This window comes from Eptatretus burgeri, chromosome 17 (assembly GCF_056783735.1).
Source record: "Eptatretus burgeri isolate ZD-2024b chromosome 17, Ebu_testis_v1, whole genome shotgun sequence".
NCBI lineage: Eukaryota > Metazoa > Chordata > Myxini > Myxiniformes > Myxinidae > Eptatretus > Eptatretus burgeri.
In genome coordinates, this window is record NC_140977.1 from 42,899,315 (window position 1) to 42,915,787 (window position 16,473).

The 16,473-nt window shown below is 47.8% G+C and overlaps 1 protein-coding gene across 8 annotated transcripts in view; it reads left to right on the forward strand.

Moving 5' to 3' along the window:
• The first annotated feature begins 687 nt into the window (after window positions 1-687).
• Window positions 688-16,473, forward strand: part of RMC1 (regulator of MON1-CCZ1) — a 50,076-nt gene continuing 34,290 nt past the window's right edge. For 4 of the 8 annotated variants that reach the window (XM_085862591.1, XM_085862596.1, XM_085862598.1 and 1 more), the window contains exons 1-5: window positions 895-1,175; window positions 5,351-5,478; window positions 7,531-7,607; window positions 11,794-11,878; window positions 16,326-16,376. In XM_085862591.1, the coding sequence (XP_085718717.1) occupies window positions 5,359-5,478; window positions 7,531-7,607; window positions 11,794-11,878; window positions 16,326-16,376 (333 nt within the window). In that variant the 5' untranslated portion in view covers window positions 895-1,175; window positions 5,351-5,358. Of the gene's footprint in view, window positions 831-858; window positions 1,202-4,652; window positions 4,936-5,350; window positions 5,479-7,530; window positions 7,608-11,793; window positions 11,879-16,325; window positions 16,377-16,473 lie in introns of those variants that run through there. The other 4 variants (XM_085862594.1, XM_085862592.1, XM_085862595.1 and 1 more) reach the window with 4 other exon arrangements.

Here is a 16,473-nt window from a genome sequence, read left to right on the forward strand (position 1 = left end):
AGAGATTTACTTACCTGAGGTACACCTCAGACGAGACATCCCCGAGATTCGTCTTCCTGTTCGTTTGGACTTTAGAACCTCCATAGGAATTGGTAAATCCAATACCAGAACCAAGAGATTAACAAAAAACGTGTAAACGAGAAACCAGTAGTTTCACCCTCACCAGCAGGCAGCAAGGAGGTAACCGCAGCACCAACACCTGTCAGAAGGTCCATTAGAGAGTGTAAACCTCCATCCAGGTTATCTCTGTCGTTCTTCAACTCAAATTGTACAATCATGGGGTTTGGGAGTTGTTTGTGGGGAAAGAAAATCCTGAGGGTTGAAGTACATTTTGTGTTTATTCCGGTTCCAACGGTCGGAAACATTGTTCGGTTGATTGATCTTCCGTTGATTGCTCGTAAAGGAACGAAGATAAATCAGGAAATGTTCCTTTTGTATGTAAATTGTAACAACTGTTGTGAAAACAAAAACTGAACAGATGAACGGATTCGATGTTTTATTCACCGGTTTCGAGTTCGTGTGTCATACAGATCCTACATCACAATATTGTAATCACGTGCATCGGAGGGAGGAGTGTGGTATTGCGTTCAGTGTTGAATGACGTCATGGCGTAAAACGTAATGACGTAATAACGTAAAAACGTCATGTCGTTGAAGGGAGGCTGCGCATGCGCACGAGAAACGGGTCCACACAAAAATTCGGGCGAGGGTTTGCAATCTCTGATTGCTCTTTCTCGTTTTACTTTGATTTATGGATTCTGGCCTTTTTGTTGGCGTCAATGATTGCCGAGTCGGTGCAGGCAAGAAGCTGGAACGTGACGTTGTATTAGGGTGTGTCAAAGTCTTTCTGCACAGCTAGAATGGTGTTTCCTTTTTCACGGAGACGTTTTGCTTTACATCGTCGTGAAGTGGCTCTCACGCGTCGTTAGTCTATATAATTCAAACAGCTCAGTTCTTGGTGATGGTGAGGTAATAAATTGGAAGGGGTTCCGTCTCGTGCAGCTTATACACTGCCCAATTTTGCTGTTTGAGGAAGAAAAGAAAATTCAAGCTCAAAAGTGTATTCAAAACGAGAGTGAAATATTTCGTCGTAAGAACAAATTATATTGAGACTTTCGGCAACTACAAACACGGAAGAGGGAAGTGAGGGACATGGAACGCTAGTGACTCTGTGAGGTGACTGTATGTGGAGTTCGTGCACCGTGCGTGACAAGTGTAGTTCATGTGCCTGCGGAATGCCTCAGACCGAGATTGTGACTGCGGGATGCCTCAGACCGAGATTGTGACTGCGGGATGCCTCAGACCGAGACTGTGACTGCGGGATGCCTCAGACCGAGACTGTGACTGCGGGATGCCTCAGACCGAGACTGTGACTGCGGGATGCCTCAGACCGAGACTGTGACTGCGGGATGCCTCAGACCGAGACTGTGACTGCGGGGTGCCTCAGACCGAGACTATGGCTGCGGAATGCCTCAGACCGAGACTGTGACTGCGGAATGCCTCAGACCGAGACTGTGGCTGCGGGATGCCTCAGACCGGGACTGTGGCTGCGGGATGCCTCAGACCGGGACTGTGGCTGCGGGATGCCTCAGACCGGGACTGTGGCTGCGGGATGCCTCAGACCGGGACTGTGGCTGCGGGATGCCTCAGACCGGGACTGTGGCTGCGGAATTCCTCAGACCCAGACTGTGGCTGCGGAATGCCTCAGACCCAGACTGTGGCTGCGGGATTCCTCAGACCGAGACTGTGACTGCGGAATTCCTCAGACCGAGACTGCGGAATTCCTCAGACCGGGACTGTGACTGCGGAATTCCTCAGACCGGGACTGTGGCGTCGGTGTGCCTCAGACCGAGACTATGGCTGCGGAATGCCTCAGACTGAGACTGTGACTGTGGAATTCCTCAGACCGAGACTGTGGCTGCGGGGTGCCTCAGACCGAGACTGTGGCTGCGGGGTGCCTCAGACCAGGACTGTGACTGCGGGATGCTTCAGACCGAGACTGTGGCTGCGGGGTGCCTCAGACCGAGACTGTGGCTGCGGGGTGCCTCAGACCGGGGCTGTGACTGCGGGATGCTTCAGACCGAGACTGTGACTGCGGGATGCTTCAGACCGAGACTATGGCTGCGGAATGCCTCAGACCGAGACTGTGACTGGAATGCCTCAGACCGAGCCTGTGACTGCGGGATTCCTCAGACCGAGACTGCGGGATGCCTCAGACCGGGACTGTGGCTGCGGAATGCCTCAGACCGAGATTGTGACTGCGGGATGCTTCAGACCGAGACTGTGACTGCGGGATGCTTCAGACCGAGACTGTGACTGCGGGATGCTTCAGACCGAGACTATGGCTGCGGAATGCCTCAGACCGAGACTGTGACTGCGGGATGCTTCAGACCGAGACTGTGACTGCGGGATGCCTCAGACCGAGACTGTGACTGCGGGGTGCCTCAGACCTAGACTATGGCTGCGGAATGCCTCAGACCGAGACTGTGACTGGAATGCCTCAGACCGGGACTGTGACTGCGGGGTGCCTCAGACCGACACTGTGGCTGCGGAATGCCTCAGACCGGGACTGTGACTGCGGAATGCCTCAGACCGAGACTGTGACTGCGGGATGCCTCAGACCGAGACTGTGACTGCGGTATGTCTCAGACCGAGACTGAGTGCGGGATGCCTCAGACCGAGACTGTGACTGTGGAATGCCTCAGACCGAGCCTGTGACTGCGGAATGCCTCAGACCGAGACTGTGACTGCGGGGTGCCTCAGACCGAGACTGTGGCTGCGGAATTCCTCAGACCGGGACTGTGACTGCGGAATGCCTCAGACCGGGACTGTGACTGCGGAATGCCTCAGACCGGGACTGTGACTGCGGAATGCCTCAGACCGGGACTGTGACTGCGGAATGCCTCAGACCGGGACTGTGACTGCGGAATGCCTCAGACCGGGACTGTGACTGCGGAATGCCTCAGACCGGGACTGTGACTGCGGAATGCCTCAGACCGGGACTGTGACTGCGGAATGCCTCAGACCGGGACTGTGACTGCGGAATGCCTCAGACCGGGACTGTGACTGCGGAATGCCTCAGACCGGGACTGTGACTGCGGAATGCCTCAGACCGGGACTGTGACTGCGGAATGCCTCAGACCGGGACTGTGACTGCGGAATGCCTCAGACCGGGACTGTGACTGCGGAATGCCTCAGACCGGGACTGTGACTGCGGAATGCCTCAGACCGGGACTGTGACTGCGGAATGCCTCAGACCGGGACTGTGACTGCGGAATGCCTCAGACCGGGACTGTGACTGCGGAATGCCTCAGACCAGGACTGTGACTGCGGAATGCCTCAGACCGGGACTGTGACTGCGGAATTCCTCAGACCGGGACTGTGACTGTGGAATGCCTCAGACCGAGACTGTGACTGCGGGGTGCCTCAGACCGAGACTGTGGCTGCGGGGTGCCTCAGACCGGGACTGTGGCTGCGGGGTGCCTCAGACCAGGACTGTGACTGCGGGATGCTTCAGACCGAGACTGTGGCTGCGGGGTGCCTCAGACTGGGGCTGTGACTGTGGAATGCCTCAGACCAGGACTGTGACTGTGGAATGTCTCAAACCGGGACTGTGACTGCGGAATTCCTCAGACCGAGACTGTGACTGCGGGATGCCTCAGACCGAGACTGTGACTGCGGGATGCCTCAGACCGAGATTGTGACTGCGGCATGCCTCAGACCGAGACTGTGACTGCGGCATGCCTCAGACCGGGACTGTGACTGCGGCATGCCTCAGACCGGGACTGTGACTGCGGAATGCCTCAGACCGGGACTGTGACTGCGGAATGCCTCAGACCGGGACTGTGACTGCGGAATGCCTCAGACCGGGACTGTGACTGCGGAATGCCTCAGACCGGGACTGTGACTGCGGAATGCCTCAGACCGGGACTGTGACTGCGGAATTCCTCAGACCGGGACTGTGACTGCGGAATGCCTCAGACCGAGACTGTCACTGTCGACTGCCTCAGACCAAGACTGTGACTGCGGGGTGCCTCAGACCGAGACTGTGACTGCGGGGTGCCTCAGACCGAGACTGTGGCTGCGCGGTGCCTCAGACCGGGACTGTGGCTGCGGCGTGCCTCAGACCAGGACTGTGACTGTGGAATGTCTCAAACCGGGACTGTGACTGCGGAATTCCTCAGACCGAGACTGTGACTGCGGGGTGCCTCAGACCGAGACTGTGACTGCGAGATTCCTCAGACCAGGACTGTGACTGCGGGATGCTTCAGACCGAGACTGTGACTGCGGCATGCCTCAGACCGGGGCTGTGACTGCGGCATGCCGCAAACCGGGACTGTGACTGCGGAATGCCTCAGACCGAGACTGTGACTGCGAGATTCCTCAGACCGAGACTGTGACTGCGGAATGCCTCAGACCGGGACTGTGACTGCGGAATGCCTCAGACCGGGACTGTGACTGCGGAATGCCTCAGACCGGGACTGTGACTGCGGAATGCCTCAGACCGGGACTGTGACTGCGGAATGCCTCAGACCGGGACTGTGACTGCGGAATGCCTCAGACCGAGACTGTCACTGTCGACTGCCTGAGACCGAGACTGTGACTGTGACTGTGATTACGGTTGTGACAATGACTTTTTTTTTTGTCGAATTTGGTCTGATCTACGATTATCAATTTATTTAATTTATCAGACTGTTGGTGCTTGATTTGTTTTTCAAAACGAGCTGAACATTAGTTTTATAATTATTTTTGGTGACTATGAACCTAGGCAGACGATTAACTTACTTTATTGAGTGTGTGGCAGTTGATACAATAGACCTGATGTCCATTACTCATGGTGCCTGCGAAGTATGAGCGAATCTCATTCTAAAAGTCCTCTTCCTGAAGTCCGTCATTGAGTGTCAGTGTGATTTGTATCATCTGACAACATGCACAGGTAGTAAGATAGCTGGTAAGATAGCTGGTAAGGTAGTAACATAGCTAGTAAGGTAGTAAGATAGATCAGGTGGTTGTAAACAGCAATGCCATTTAGTCTGGATTTGGTTCCTGTTGGGTCGAATTTTTAAAAACGACCATTCTGCTCGATGTCAATGTGCACGATACGTCTCATGTGGATGTAAAGATGTCCATCGTGTCCCACAATGCCTTTTTGAGAGAAGAGGTCATTTTCGGCCACTACTTTTTCCACATTATATGTTGAGAGTTGTGGTGGTATATCTCTCACTACCTGCAGTAAGCGAGTGCGGGGTTTAGATATGGAACAGAGATGTTGAACAAAATGCCGTCACCGAGTACTTGGGTCACCGTGTCGGTGTCATCGGTTTCATGTGATTGCCTCCCTGTCTCCGCAGGCTCATCCATGGCGGGAAGCGAGATATTGGAACAGGAAAGCAGTTACCTGGAGTTGTGTCGGACTCCTGTTCGGTTTGAAGAGATTTCATCCGTTAACAATGTGTTCTTTGATGAAGCGAATAAGCAGGTGATGTCGTGATGCAATGTTTGAGCACAGATTAGATCAATGGTTTTGTGGTTTATTTTGTTGTGATTCTATAAACAGGGTTGGCAGGATGGTCTGGAGGTACGCACACTCACCTCTAACGTGTGTCACCTGGATTTAAATCATGATCCAGTGATACTGTCGTCCTGGTGTTTCGCAGGCAGGGTGATTCATCAATGTGGGTGCCGTCCCTTGGATGGACGTTATACTCGGTGTCCCGTCTGCCGTCGTTAGTTTGTGCACGCTAAAGATCCCACCGTGTCCTTCATGAAGAGTAGGTGAGCAATCTCTTGGCATCCTGAAACGGATTACAAATTCCTGCCCTAACTACTACTGGAAAGGCAATGGAAAACCATCCAGCATAACCTTTGCCAAGAAACTGCTTCAGCAGCAACGGCGCTCTGTCCCAGAGTATGGTACATCAAAATCAGAAATCTATGAACAGTCTTGGGCTTTAAAACGGGAGGTAATTAGCAAAGGATGAAGGATTCCAGGCATTTGGTTTGATTTTATAAACTGCCCTCTTGTTTAACACACTGTATGTGAAGAAGATCAATTACAACGGCAGTAAACACCGGTTACGCTACGTCTTGTGCCCAAGTAGTACGTTTCTATCATGCCTGCACCTTGCTGTGACATCTTCCACCTAGAAGCATCATCTGACATCCTGGAAGCTTCCTGACATCAGCTGGGCGAGCAGTGAGGCCTAGCCATGATGCATCCACGTAGCACATTGATCTGGCCAACACTAATGAGAGTAGTTCTGTAACAACCTGTGAAATACCAGACATCATGCCGGCTCACCTATTGCAAGGTTGCGTCACCCATAAGCAATCACATGATGTAACTTTAAAATTATTATTTAAGGAGCCCGAACGTCACATTCTTGGGGTGTGTTATTCAATGAAAAACACGATTTGTCGTCGGTAGATTTGCACCACATGATACAAAGGCACCACTGACTTGTGAGAAAGAAAGGGTCGTGTCTGACATGTTTTCCAGAAACTAGTCATCATACAGGTGTGTGTGCTTCAGTGCACCCTTTTGGGAGGTTAAAAATAAAATCACAGTAGCCCTGTCTAATTGAGTGGAGGCCACCTCAACTTCATTGGCGTGTAAAACCAGCTCACCTGTCTGCATCACTTGGTAACATTCCAGGACGTTCACACCTAACGGACGATGCGCTGCAGAGGACGTGGCATTTCTCAGCGGTTCATTCGAATATCACAAGTCTCAAAAGTTCATTGCTTTTTGAGGAATTTTAAGTTGGAAGTTCTGAATTGGCCGACCACAGTGGCGCCGCCAGGTGCACCAAACGTACTGGTATGGCTACAACCTGAAACGATTCTTCTCTGAAAATCCCAGGAGATTATTTTTGGGTGATTAACATGATCGTGCAAAGTTCACAGACAAAGCGGGGAAAAAAAACATGACACGATATCCAACATTTTGCAGGAAAATTTTAATTTCCAGCATTCGGATAAATTGCGTGCTTCCAAAATTGACTCCCCTCTCCCTTCCTATTGTACTTGCCTCCTCTTCCTGCTCTCGTGTATGTTGTGCACAAATGTATAACCAAACTCGTCGGATGGCTTTTTCAATCTGTCCATGCATTTCTGAGATTGTTTCTTGTAACACCGTCCCCAGAACCTTCCGGTGCCATCTTGGACATTCACGACACCGGCACATGCTAGCAGGGCCTCAGGATACCATTCCATTGCTTCAGGGATAATTTCAGCCAGAAGATCAATTCAAACTTCTAATTGTTATGAACTTTAGCCAAGGCCTTGTTGTTATACATTACGGAGTGAAATTGATTGCAATTCTTCTCTCCAAAGTAACGTTTACCCCCAAGTTTCCCTTTGCCACTTCTCTTCATGAGATGTACAATTCCACCTTCACGGTCATATGGATCTTCCACAGACCTTTCCTCGTACGAGGTCAATAAGATGAGAACTTGTCAGTGCCAACGAGTGTGAGTATTATCACATTGTGTTTAACCGTTCACAAGTCGTGGCGTGTTGTGGTGAGCAGGTATTTGCGGTGCGAGCAGGCGGAGCAGTCGGTGTGGTGGTTCGGGGATTAGATGAGAAGCAACCCATCAGCTTCCGGTATGCTGTTTCTCAACTTTTCATGTTTCTCTTTCTCGAAGCTTTCTCGGAGACTTAAAGGGAAACTTTACGTTTCCCATAAGTTTATTAGATTTCAAAAAGCGATGTATCAGAAATTAAGATTCATTCGATATGATGATTATTAAAGTTCAATATTGTATGAAAAATTCCCCGCCAGGCAGCGAATGTAATTTTGGTGAACGTTCGAGTGATTGACGTGAATTCAACGATGTATTGTCGGTTATGGGCTGTGAAACTCCTCACGTATCACGCGCGTTTGTCGCTCCCCAATTAGATGTGCATCCTGCGTAATACCACCGTGTACTTGGACATTAAACCTGAAGAGTAAGGGGTATCATGAGCTATTTTCCTCTGTACCTAGTTACCTAGTATGAGAGTTTTTACCATCCACAACTTCTTTAACAGCCCCGATTATTGCCACCGTATTGTGGGATTGGCTGGTGAACGGGTCTTTTTTTTTTTTTTGACTCGCGTCAATCACATAGAGGCTGGCCAGGCGTGACATTCGATTGAAGATGATTTTATTCAGAAATTAGTATTTTGTTCAGGGTGCTCGTGATAAATTCGCCTTTTTTTGCAAAAGACTTTGTGGGATACTTAATGACCACTGCTGGTAAAACGGGTCCTTTGGCTTAACGTCCGTCTGAGAGACGGTACAAACTTTGATGCCTCACCCTGCTTGTGAAATACCAGGGTGACGGTTCTTATCTGGATTGGGATTTGAACCCTGTCTCGACAGCTCAAAGACGAGTATGGATGCACGATGTATATTTTCCAATTGTTACCTCTGCCACCGAAGGTGAATGGAGATTATGTTTCCACCTGTTTCTTTGTTTGTTTGTTTGTCTGTCTGTCTGTCTGTCAGTTGCCGATGGGTCACAATTTTAAACGGATCTTCACAAAACTTCAGCACGTGGTCGAGTTTGACATAAGCAAAGAAGCCTATTGTTTTTGAGGTCAGAAGGTCAACAACTTCGTTGGCTTTTCTAAAATCCTCATTTTTTTCATCCGATTGACTTGAAATTTGAAGAGGATTTATATTTCAGGTCAATGAATTCAACCGGGCTATTATTTTTGAGGTCAAATTTGTTTTATGGATTCTGCAAGTATTGTGCTCTGCACGACATCGTCTCTTGTTTGTCTGTGTGTCTGCCTGGTTGTTTGGCTGCGAGCAGGATATCTCAAAAAGTTATGGACAGATTCGGACGAAACTTTGTGGCCAAGTTGGGCGTGTGACAAGGTCGAATTGTTCCAATTTTGTTGAAGATCTGGACCTAGATCCGGATACAACAAATTTTTTTTTTATTTTTTCAAAGTGATTCTTCACCATTAAGAGATGGGGCCAAAATCGATGTATACCATGATGTTTCAGACGCATTCAGCCTTAATTTGGTGGATGGGTTGGGTGGCTGACAAGGGCGAATTGATTGTATTTTTGTGAAGTTCGGATGTAGATCTGGCCTATCAGGGGGATACATAATGTAAACTGTTCAGCCTGGCCGAGGTATGCGCTCTTCCGTGTGCCGTTCTAGTTGAATATTGTGATGGTCATCGGTCCGTTCCATTTTCCCGTCCAAGCAACTACAACAGTTAACCGCTTCGAGACCTCCCTGCAAGATCTGCATCTGAAGCCCACATTGCAGTGCAGATTAGAAGCCTCAAAGCAGCCCAGTGTTTTGCTGATAGCCATCACGTGACTGGATGTAATATTTGGCCAAGCAACCTAAGTTACATGATGCGGTCTTGTACGCGGTGTGGACCGCAACCAATTAATCTCTTAACGAGTTTGGAAAATCACCAAATACAGCAGCGAGCATTCACTAGCAAGACCAAGTGTGGTTAATAAAAGTTGCAAGAAGGTGTGTGTGCGTGAGTGCATGAGTGCGTGCGTGCATCTGTCTTCCATAACTCTAAAACCATGAAACCTCACAGCCCAAAACTTTACATGCACAGTAAGGAACCCCAAGGGATGGCATGAATGAAAACTGGGAATTTGGGTAAATTGAAACACCCCTTTTGAAGATAATTAACTCATCACTTCATGAAAAAAAAAAAAAACAGGCTTGTCCTTGGTCAGCCTGGTTCACCTCGCAGTGGTCTTGATCTGCAATTTTGTCTTGGCCTGATCAAAAATGGCTTCCTTTGAATGGGGTGCATAGGCCTCTGGTGTACATTTGAAGACTGAAATAACCAATCTTCTTTCATTAAATGAAGGTACCGTTTTGAGGAAACAAAGGTACATTTTGATTCCAACTCGTGCAGAGGAAATGAGGTAATGCATGTTTTGTTTGCATCAATTGTGGCAGCGGTCTAACATACACCGCCGAATGAAGGTACGTTCTCATAATGCAGAGGATAGAAAATGGGCTTTAATTTTTATTTATTTATTTATTTTAAAACCTTTGGTTTTTGCCTGACTTTTCAAGGCTTATAAACACACTGATGGACGTGCAATTCACATATTATGTGAAGTAAATAAACTTTAAAACTGCCTTGGTCATGAAATGCCTGCGTACGTCATTAGTCGGGAGGCTGGGGAAATCCAAGAGAGATTTATTATGTACATATACACTTTAAAGAAGTTATGTACACATACACTTTAAAGTTATTTGAAATGTACATGTCCACTTTCGTACACTCAACACCACCTGAGGAAGGGGTGCGATGGGAGTCTGGAGGGAGGGGGAAGGGTTCGAGGAGCGACACGGCATTGCCCGACAACGCCGGGAACCTTTACTTTGTTGTTGTTTCATATGCAGCCCGTGGCTGCTGATTGCATCATTTTTATGGAAGTGTGATTGCGCCGCTGTTGCAGTGCCCCTGTTACCAGTAAGCTGGTACACATTTTACCGACCTCTGAAGGATGACAGGCTGAGTCAACCCACCTCATGTTATTTCAGCGGCACGACGGGAGCTCAAACTCAAGGCATTGACATTTAAGCCAGCCACCTTAACTATTAAGCCAACGCCAGGCTTGGGTACTTTTGCGAGTCAATAATAAGACAAACCCCTTAACTCACTACCGAACATGTGTGCCCACTGTGTCAACAAACGAATGGGATCTTTGATTAACTTTTTCATTTTGGGCCTTCAGACACACAACTTGAGATGGATCGATCTGGGGACAGACAGGAGAGAAGAAGTGTTCCTCAAATCGGTCAAGTCTGGCGAACAGGTGTTCTTTCTGGAACCCCAATTGTGTCTGAGCGTGAGGAGTGAGGAGAGCAGTGGAGTTGTGACTCTTTCTGGGTCGGAGCGGTTCGGCTAGGCAGAGCAGAGTTTCCGATCTAGGACCTTCATGGCGACGCAGCCTTCTGCTGCACGTTTCCCAAATTCTCTGCCCCGATCTTTCTCGAGCCGATCTTTAATATAGTCTCTGCGCACATCACTGACTCTTCACGCCCCTCGCCTCTCACTCACCATTGGGCAACATTTGGTCCAGTGGGCGGAGTGACCTCTCCGTGACCTCTCACCCTGGACTCCGAACCATCACAGTCCCGTTACTAAGACTTCGGTTCGTTTTGCCACATAAACTTGCAGTTCGGGCCAAATAGAATGCTGAAAAGAACAAAAAAGACTGAATAAGAGGGCAGAACAGAAAAATTGGGTTAAAAGGGTTGATGATTTAAACACAATAGGGAAGGTGGACATAGTCTAATGATTACACAACTAACATCACATTTAATTACCAGACCTGTATTAGCTGATATCACACATATCTAATATCACATCTAATTACTATACACTTATGCTGAGACACTCGTTAAGGAAATAACTATCCTGTATTAAACATCTTTAACTCACTGAGAGTCATTTCCACAACAATACTATCGGCATGTAGGTTTCATTTGTTCTTCCTTCTGCCAGTTTAAAGCAGCTCCTACTACACCATGGAATAGAAGTCCAACCCCCCCCCCCCCCCCCCGCTTAAAGATACCTGTGGCATGCACTTATTAATAAATTATTTATGTGTTTACATTAAGAATGTTTACAGGCTGAAACTTCCAATGGCCATTGTATTCAAGGGCAAGTGTGGGATTGGTGTTTTCTTTTTGTATTTCTTTTTTATTGAGGACTAGGGTCGTGGGATGTTGTGTACTTTTTTTTTTTTTAACCACTTTGTCTTTCATTGAAGTCACATTTTCCAAGAGATCTGTCTTTGTAGGCTTGAAGACAAGGGAGAGATAAAATCGATCAAGTTATCTCCAGGCAACCGCATTGTGGCCGTGCAACGCTCTGGGAAATCTGTGGTACGAGCATTTTATCCTTCCTGAATAATAGAGATCCTCTATAAATGGACGAGGCGTGCGCGCATGTGTGTGGCTGGAGCTTTTTTGATGTGGTGGAATGTGACACACCAAAATGATCGTCATGATCTCCTGAGCTAATTAGGCTAAACAATTACAAAAAAACCCAGAAGAATTCCCATGTTAAGGTGTATAAAGAGCAACTTAATCGGTCCTTCTGCGGCATGTCGTTCTAATTACAAAATAAATAGCAAAATCAATGAGAATATTGTAACAAAGCATATATTGATGATAATAATATCAATAACTAATGTATAATCTCCACCCTGGCCCAAGCACATCTGGGCTTGGTGAAAGGCAAACTCGTGCTCAAACAGTACAGCAGGCAGGTATGCTACAAGGCCTTGAAAGACCAATGAAAATTTCGTCCAATGGACCAACGGTCCCACTAGTTTGTCAAAAAGATGAGCAAACACGAGTGCTTCAGCAACACTGCTTCAGCTCTTCAATATTCTTGGCTCTGACTGACGTTAAATGGGATGTGGCGAAACAAAACGTTCACTTGATCGGTGCTGGATGCTCGATTATATGCCGTGATGTGAAACATTTATATGCAAGAGTGAAAATTAGACATAGATGAGTGAAATGGGATTGAGAAGATTGGAGGAAGTGAACAAAGACAATGTCAAAAAGCCACAAAGGAGCTTCAGAGAGGAAGGAGGAGAACACCAGACTCTGTGGTGTAATGATTGGAGCATCCACTTTGAGTCTGGGAGGTCGGGGGTTGAAACTTGAAATCCCGTCCGAGTCTTACAAAAGGCATTAAATGGTACGTGCTGATGCCTTGCTTGACGATCAGCATTTAAAAATGATGGCGCACGGACGAAACAACCATAGGTTAACAACCTTTGTGTAGGCGTGATGGGCCTAATGGCTTCCTTCTGCATTAACATTCTTTGTAAGGGTCATATGACGTTTATATGTAAGCAAGGGTCATGATCTCATGACGTCATAATTCGACAAGTACAACACTTATCCGATCATTATGAATTTTGTTTTTTCTTAGCACCTGTTGGTCTGATGGACACTAAATTTTCACCAAAGGGATCAACCTCCTCCTGTAGAATATTTTGATGATAATCATGATGTCATAGGTCATTTAGTACAGGCGCCATCTTGGAAAAACTGAAAAACGTTGCACCTCTATAGCTCCAAAACCGTTGATTGCGCAGGGTAAGTATTCTCTGAATACGATCTAGTTACTAGAAGTGCCCAAGCCTGGTGTTGGCTTGGTGGTTAGGGTGGCTGGCTTGGGATCCTAGAGTTCTGAGTTCGAGCCCCGTTACCACTGAATTAACACCAGGGGGTTGACTCAGCCTGTCATCCTTCCGAGGTCGGCAAAATGAGTACCAGTGTACTGGTCCCGGTGAATGCCCCGGTTAGAATAGGTGTACCATATCCCTGTGTGTCGTAAGAGGCGACCAGGGTTGAGGTCAGGAAGGGCATCCAGCCATAAAACATTGCCTCAGGAAGAGAACCATGATTGCATGGAGCCTGCAAAAAGCTAACCCCTGCTCAGCAGGGGAAAATGGCCATAAAAAGGCTGGTTTAAAAAAAAAACAATTTTTACTAGACGTGCCCACTCCCTAAATGAGCTGCCAGAAGGGGTCATGTTATTATCTTTCACTGTCAATAGATTCAATACTATTGCTGAGTACCCACCCGATGGGTGATCTTGTTCCAAGCGTACAACATGTTCTTCTGACGCATCCATTTATGTAGGCGGTGTATAGGCCACAGACCACTGCTTTGATCGCTCCCGAAAATATAATTAAACCCGGGTTACGCATATGAAGCTAAAATGTGTGTACTGCTTCTATGCATATAAAATGCATCATGGTTAATAGCAATTGTACCCTCCCCCCCCACCCCCCGCCCTTTCTCTACCCCTCGCCCCGAAGGAAGAAAATGCCAAGATGGGTGAAATACTTTTTTTCCAAAACTACATCCAATGAGATTAAATTTGCACATGCATAATTTAGGGGTGTCCTCATTAATCCCTGAGCTTCATCTTCCGAGGTCAAATCCTCTCGGAAGAGTAGATGATGCATACCTACACTTGCTCCATATATATATATATATATATATATATATATATATATATATATATATATATATATATATATATATATATATATATATATATATATATATATATATATATTGTTATGAATTCTGGCCCGCCTAGCGTGCGAGCGATTGCGTAACTCCAATCACAACCGCGTCACCCACCGGACGGACAATTCAGTCGTGACTCTCCTGGAACTCCCGCCAGGAGCCAGTCACGGGTGGGGGTTTAACCTCACCACAATCGTGCCAATTGCCCACCCACGCAGGATAGGGTTGCTTGCCAAATTCAACCGACCTAAGTGCCTGCGCGAGTAGTCGACCGGGCGATCGTACCTCGCCGCAGGTCGGCCTAGGACACGAACCGCTTAAGCGGTCTGTTCCGTGCTACAGTGATAACCAAGCGGTGTTATCGCCGACCTCGAAGGATGTGATTATTTATCGGGTGTTTAAAACCCAATACTCATTCCACAATGCAAGATGGCATTTTAAATGGGGAAAGAAGACGCAACGAACGAGATACATTTCACACAAGGACATTTATTATTACACACACACAACACAAGTAAGGCAGTCATGCAATTTACAAGCAACAAATAGAAAGTACTACTACCGACTATGACTATTATTTACAAGCACAGTCACTTACACAGTTCTACTTATAGGGACACGGCACCACAGCAGTCATACAAAAGCAAAGAAAATCCCTCTCATAGGCAAGGGGGTAGACGGGGTTCGTAAACCTTTTATGGTCGTGGGCCGTGGATGACCGAAAAGGCCCACGAGACCGAAGGGTCTTACCCGCGCCCTCGTGGCACGATGGTGGGCAGGTCACGACGTCGACTCCCCATGGCCTTGCGTAGCCGCGCCTGTCCTCTGGCCCCTGGCATGGTCAGCGAGCTCTATCCGGCGTTGCTGCTGGTGCTTTCACGACCCACAGCCGAGCAAGAAAGGACTGAAGGACTGAAGGGCAGAAGGGGCTTCAGGACCAGAGAGAGAGAGAGTGACGTCGACAGCCCAGACAGAGAGAGAGAGAGAGAGCGAGCTCGACCCTGGCCACCAAGAGAGAGAGAGAGAGCGAGCTCGACCCTGGCCACCAAGAGAGAGAGAGAGAGAGATAGAGAGTGAGAGAGAGAGAGAGAGAGAGAGAGAGAGAGAGAGAGAGAGAGAGAGAGAGAGAGAGAGAGAGAAAGAGAGAGAGAAAGAGAGAGAGTAAGAGAGAGAGAGAGAGAGAGAGAGAGAGAGAGAGAGAGAGAGAGAGAGAGAGAGATTGACCCTGGCCACTAAGAGAGAGAGAGAGAGAGAGAGAGAGAGAGAGAGAGAGAGAGAGAGAGCGAGCTTGACCCTGGCCACTAAGAGAGAGAGAGAGAGAGCTCGACCCTGGCCACCGAGAGAGAGAGAGAGGGAGAGAGAGAGAGAGAGAGAGAGAGAGAGAGAGAGAGAGAGAGAGAGAGAGAGAGAGAGAGAGAGAGAGAGAGAGAGAGAGAGAGAGAGAGAGAGAGAGAGAGAGAGAGAGAGAGCTTGACCCTGGCCACCAAGAGAGAGAGAGCGAGCTCGACCCTGGCCACCAAGAGAGAGAGAGAGCGAGCTCGACCCTGGCCACCAAGAGAGAGAGAGAGCGAGCTCGACCCTGGCCACCAAGAGAGAGGAGCACTCGACCCCGACAGAGAGAGCTCATGGACCTCGCGCATGGTCCGCCTTATATCGCGCGGGGCTCCGCCCTTTGCTCCTCCCTGATTTCGGCTCCACCTCCCTTCGAGAAGGTTCCCGAAAAGGGGCGTTCCCTCACCCCGACCGCCTCACGCTGTTCATCCACCAATTGGCGGCGACCTGCCCTCCCCCTGCCTCCGTCACACTCCTCAGAGAAACAGGTGGGAAAAATCCGCGCGCCCATCGGAACTCTTTTGGTTCCCTTTTTCGTTCAACGATTTTCAACACGGCTTGTTGCTTGCGTGGAGGTTTGTTCAAAATAACAATAGAAAAAGAAAAACAGCTATCTCAAAGAGTCGCAGCCTGGTGAACACGAAGAAAATCCCTTTAAACAAAGGTGGGGAACTATCTGCACATAAACTTAGCGTCATAACTGATCTTAGGACCCTTTATGGTGTATTGCGAATTTCCACAGCCGTAACAATATATATATATATATATATATATATATATATATATATATATATATATATATATATATATATATATATATATATATATATATATATATATATATATATATATATCATTATTAGCATTTTCATGAAGATGAGGCAGAGTTATATGGATTGATGCTTGATGAAAATGAAACAAAAGTCTCTCCTTTTTGTAGGATTTTTGCAATCTGATGGGAGAAGCCACAGAATACTCGCAAGAATGCAGGGTGCGTACAAATGCCCATACAGAGTGGTTCGTATGTCTTGCTGCCACCATGTATTTTACTCTACTGAAATTTCTTTCATATCTCTTTAATAATATCC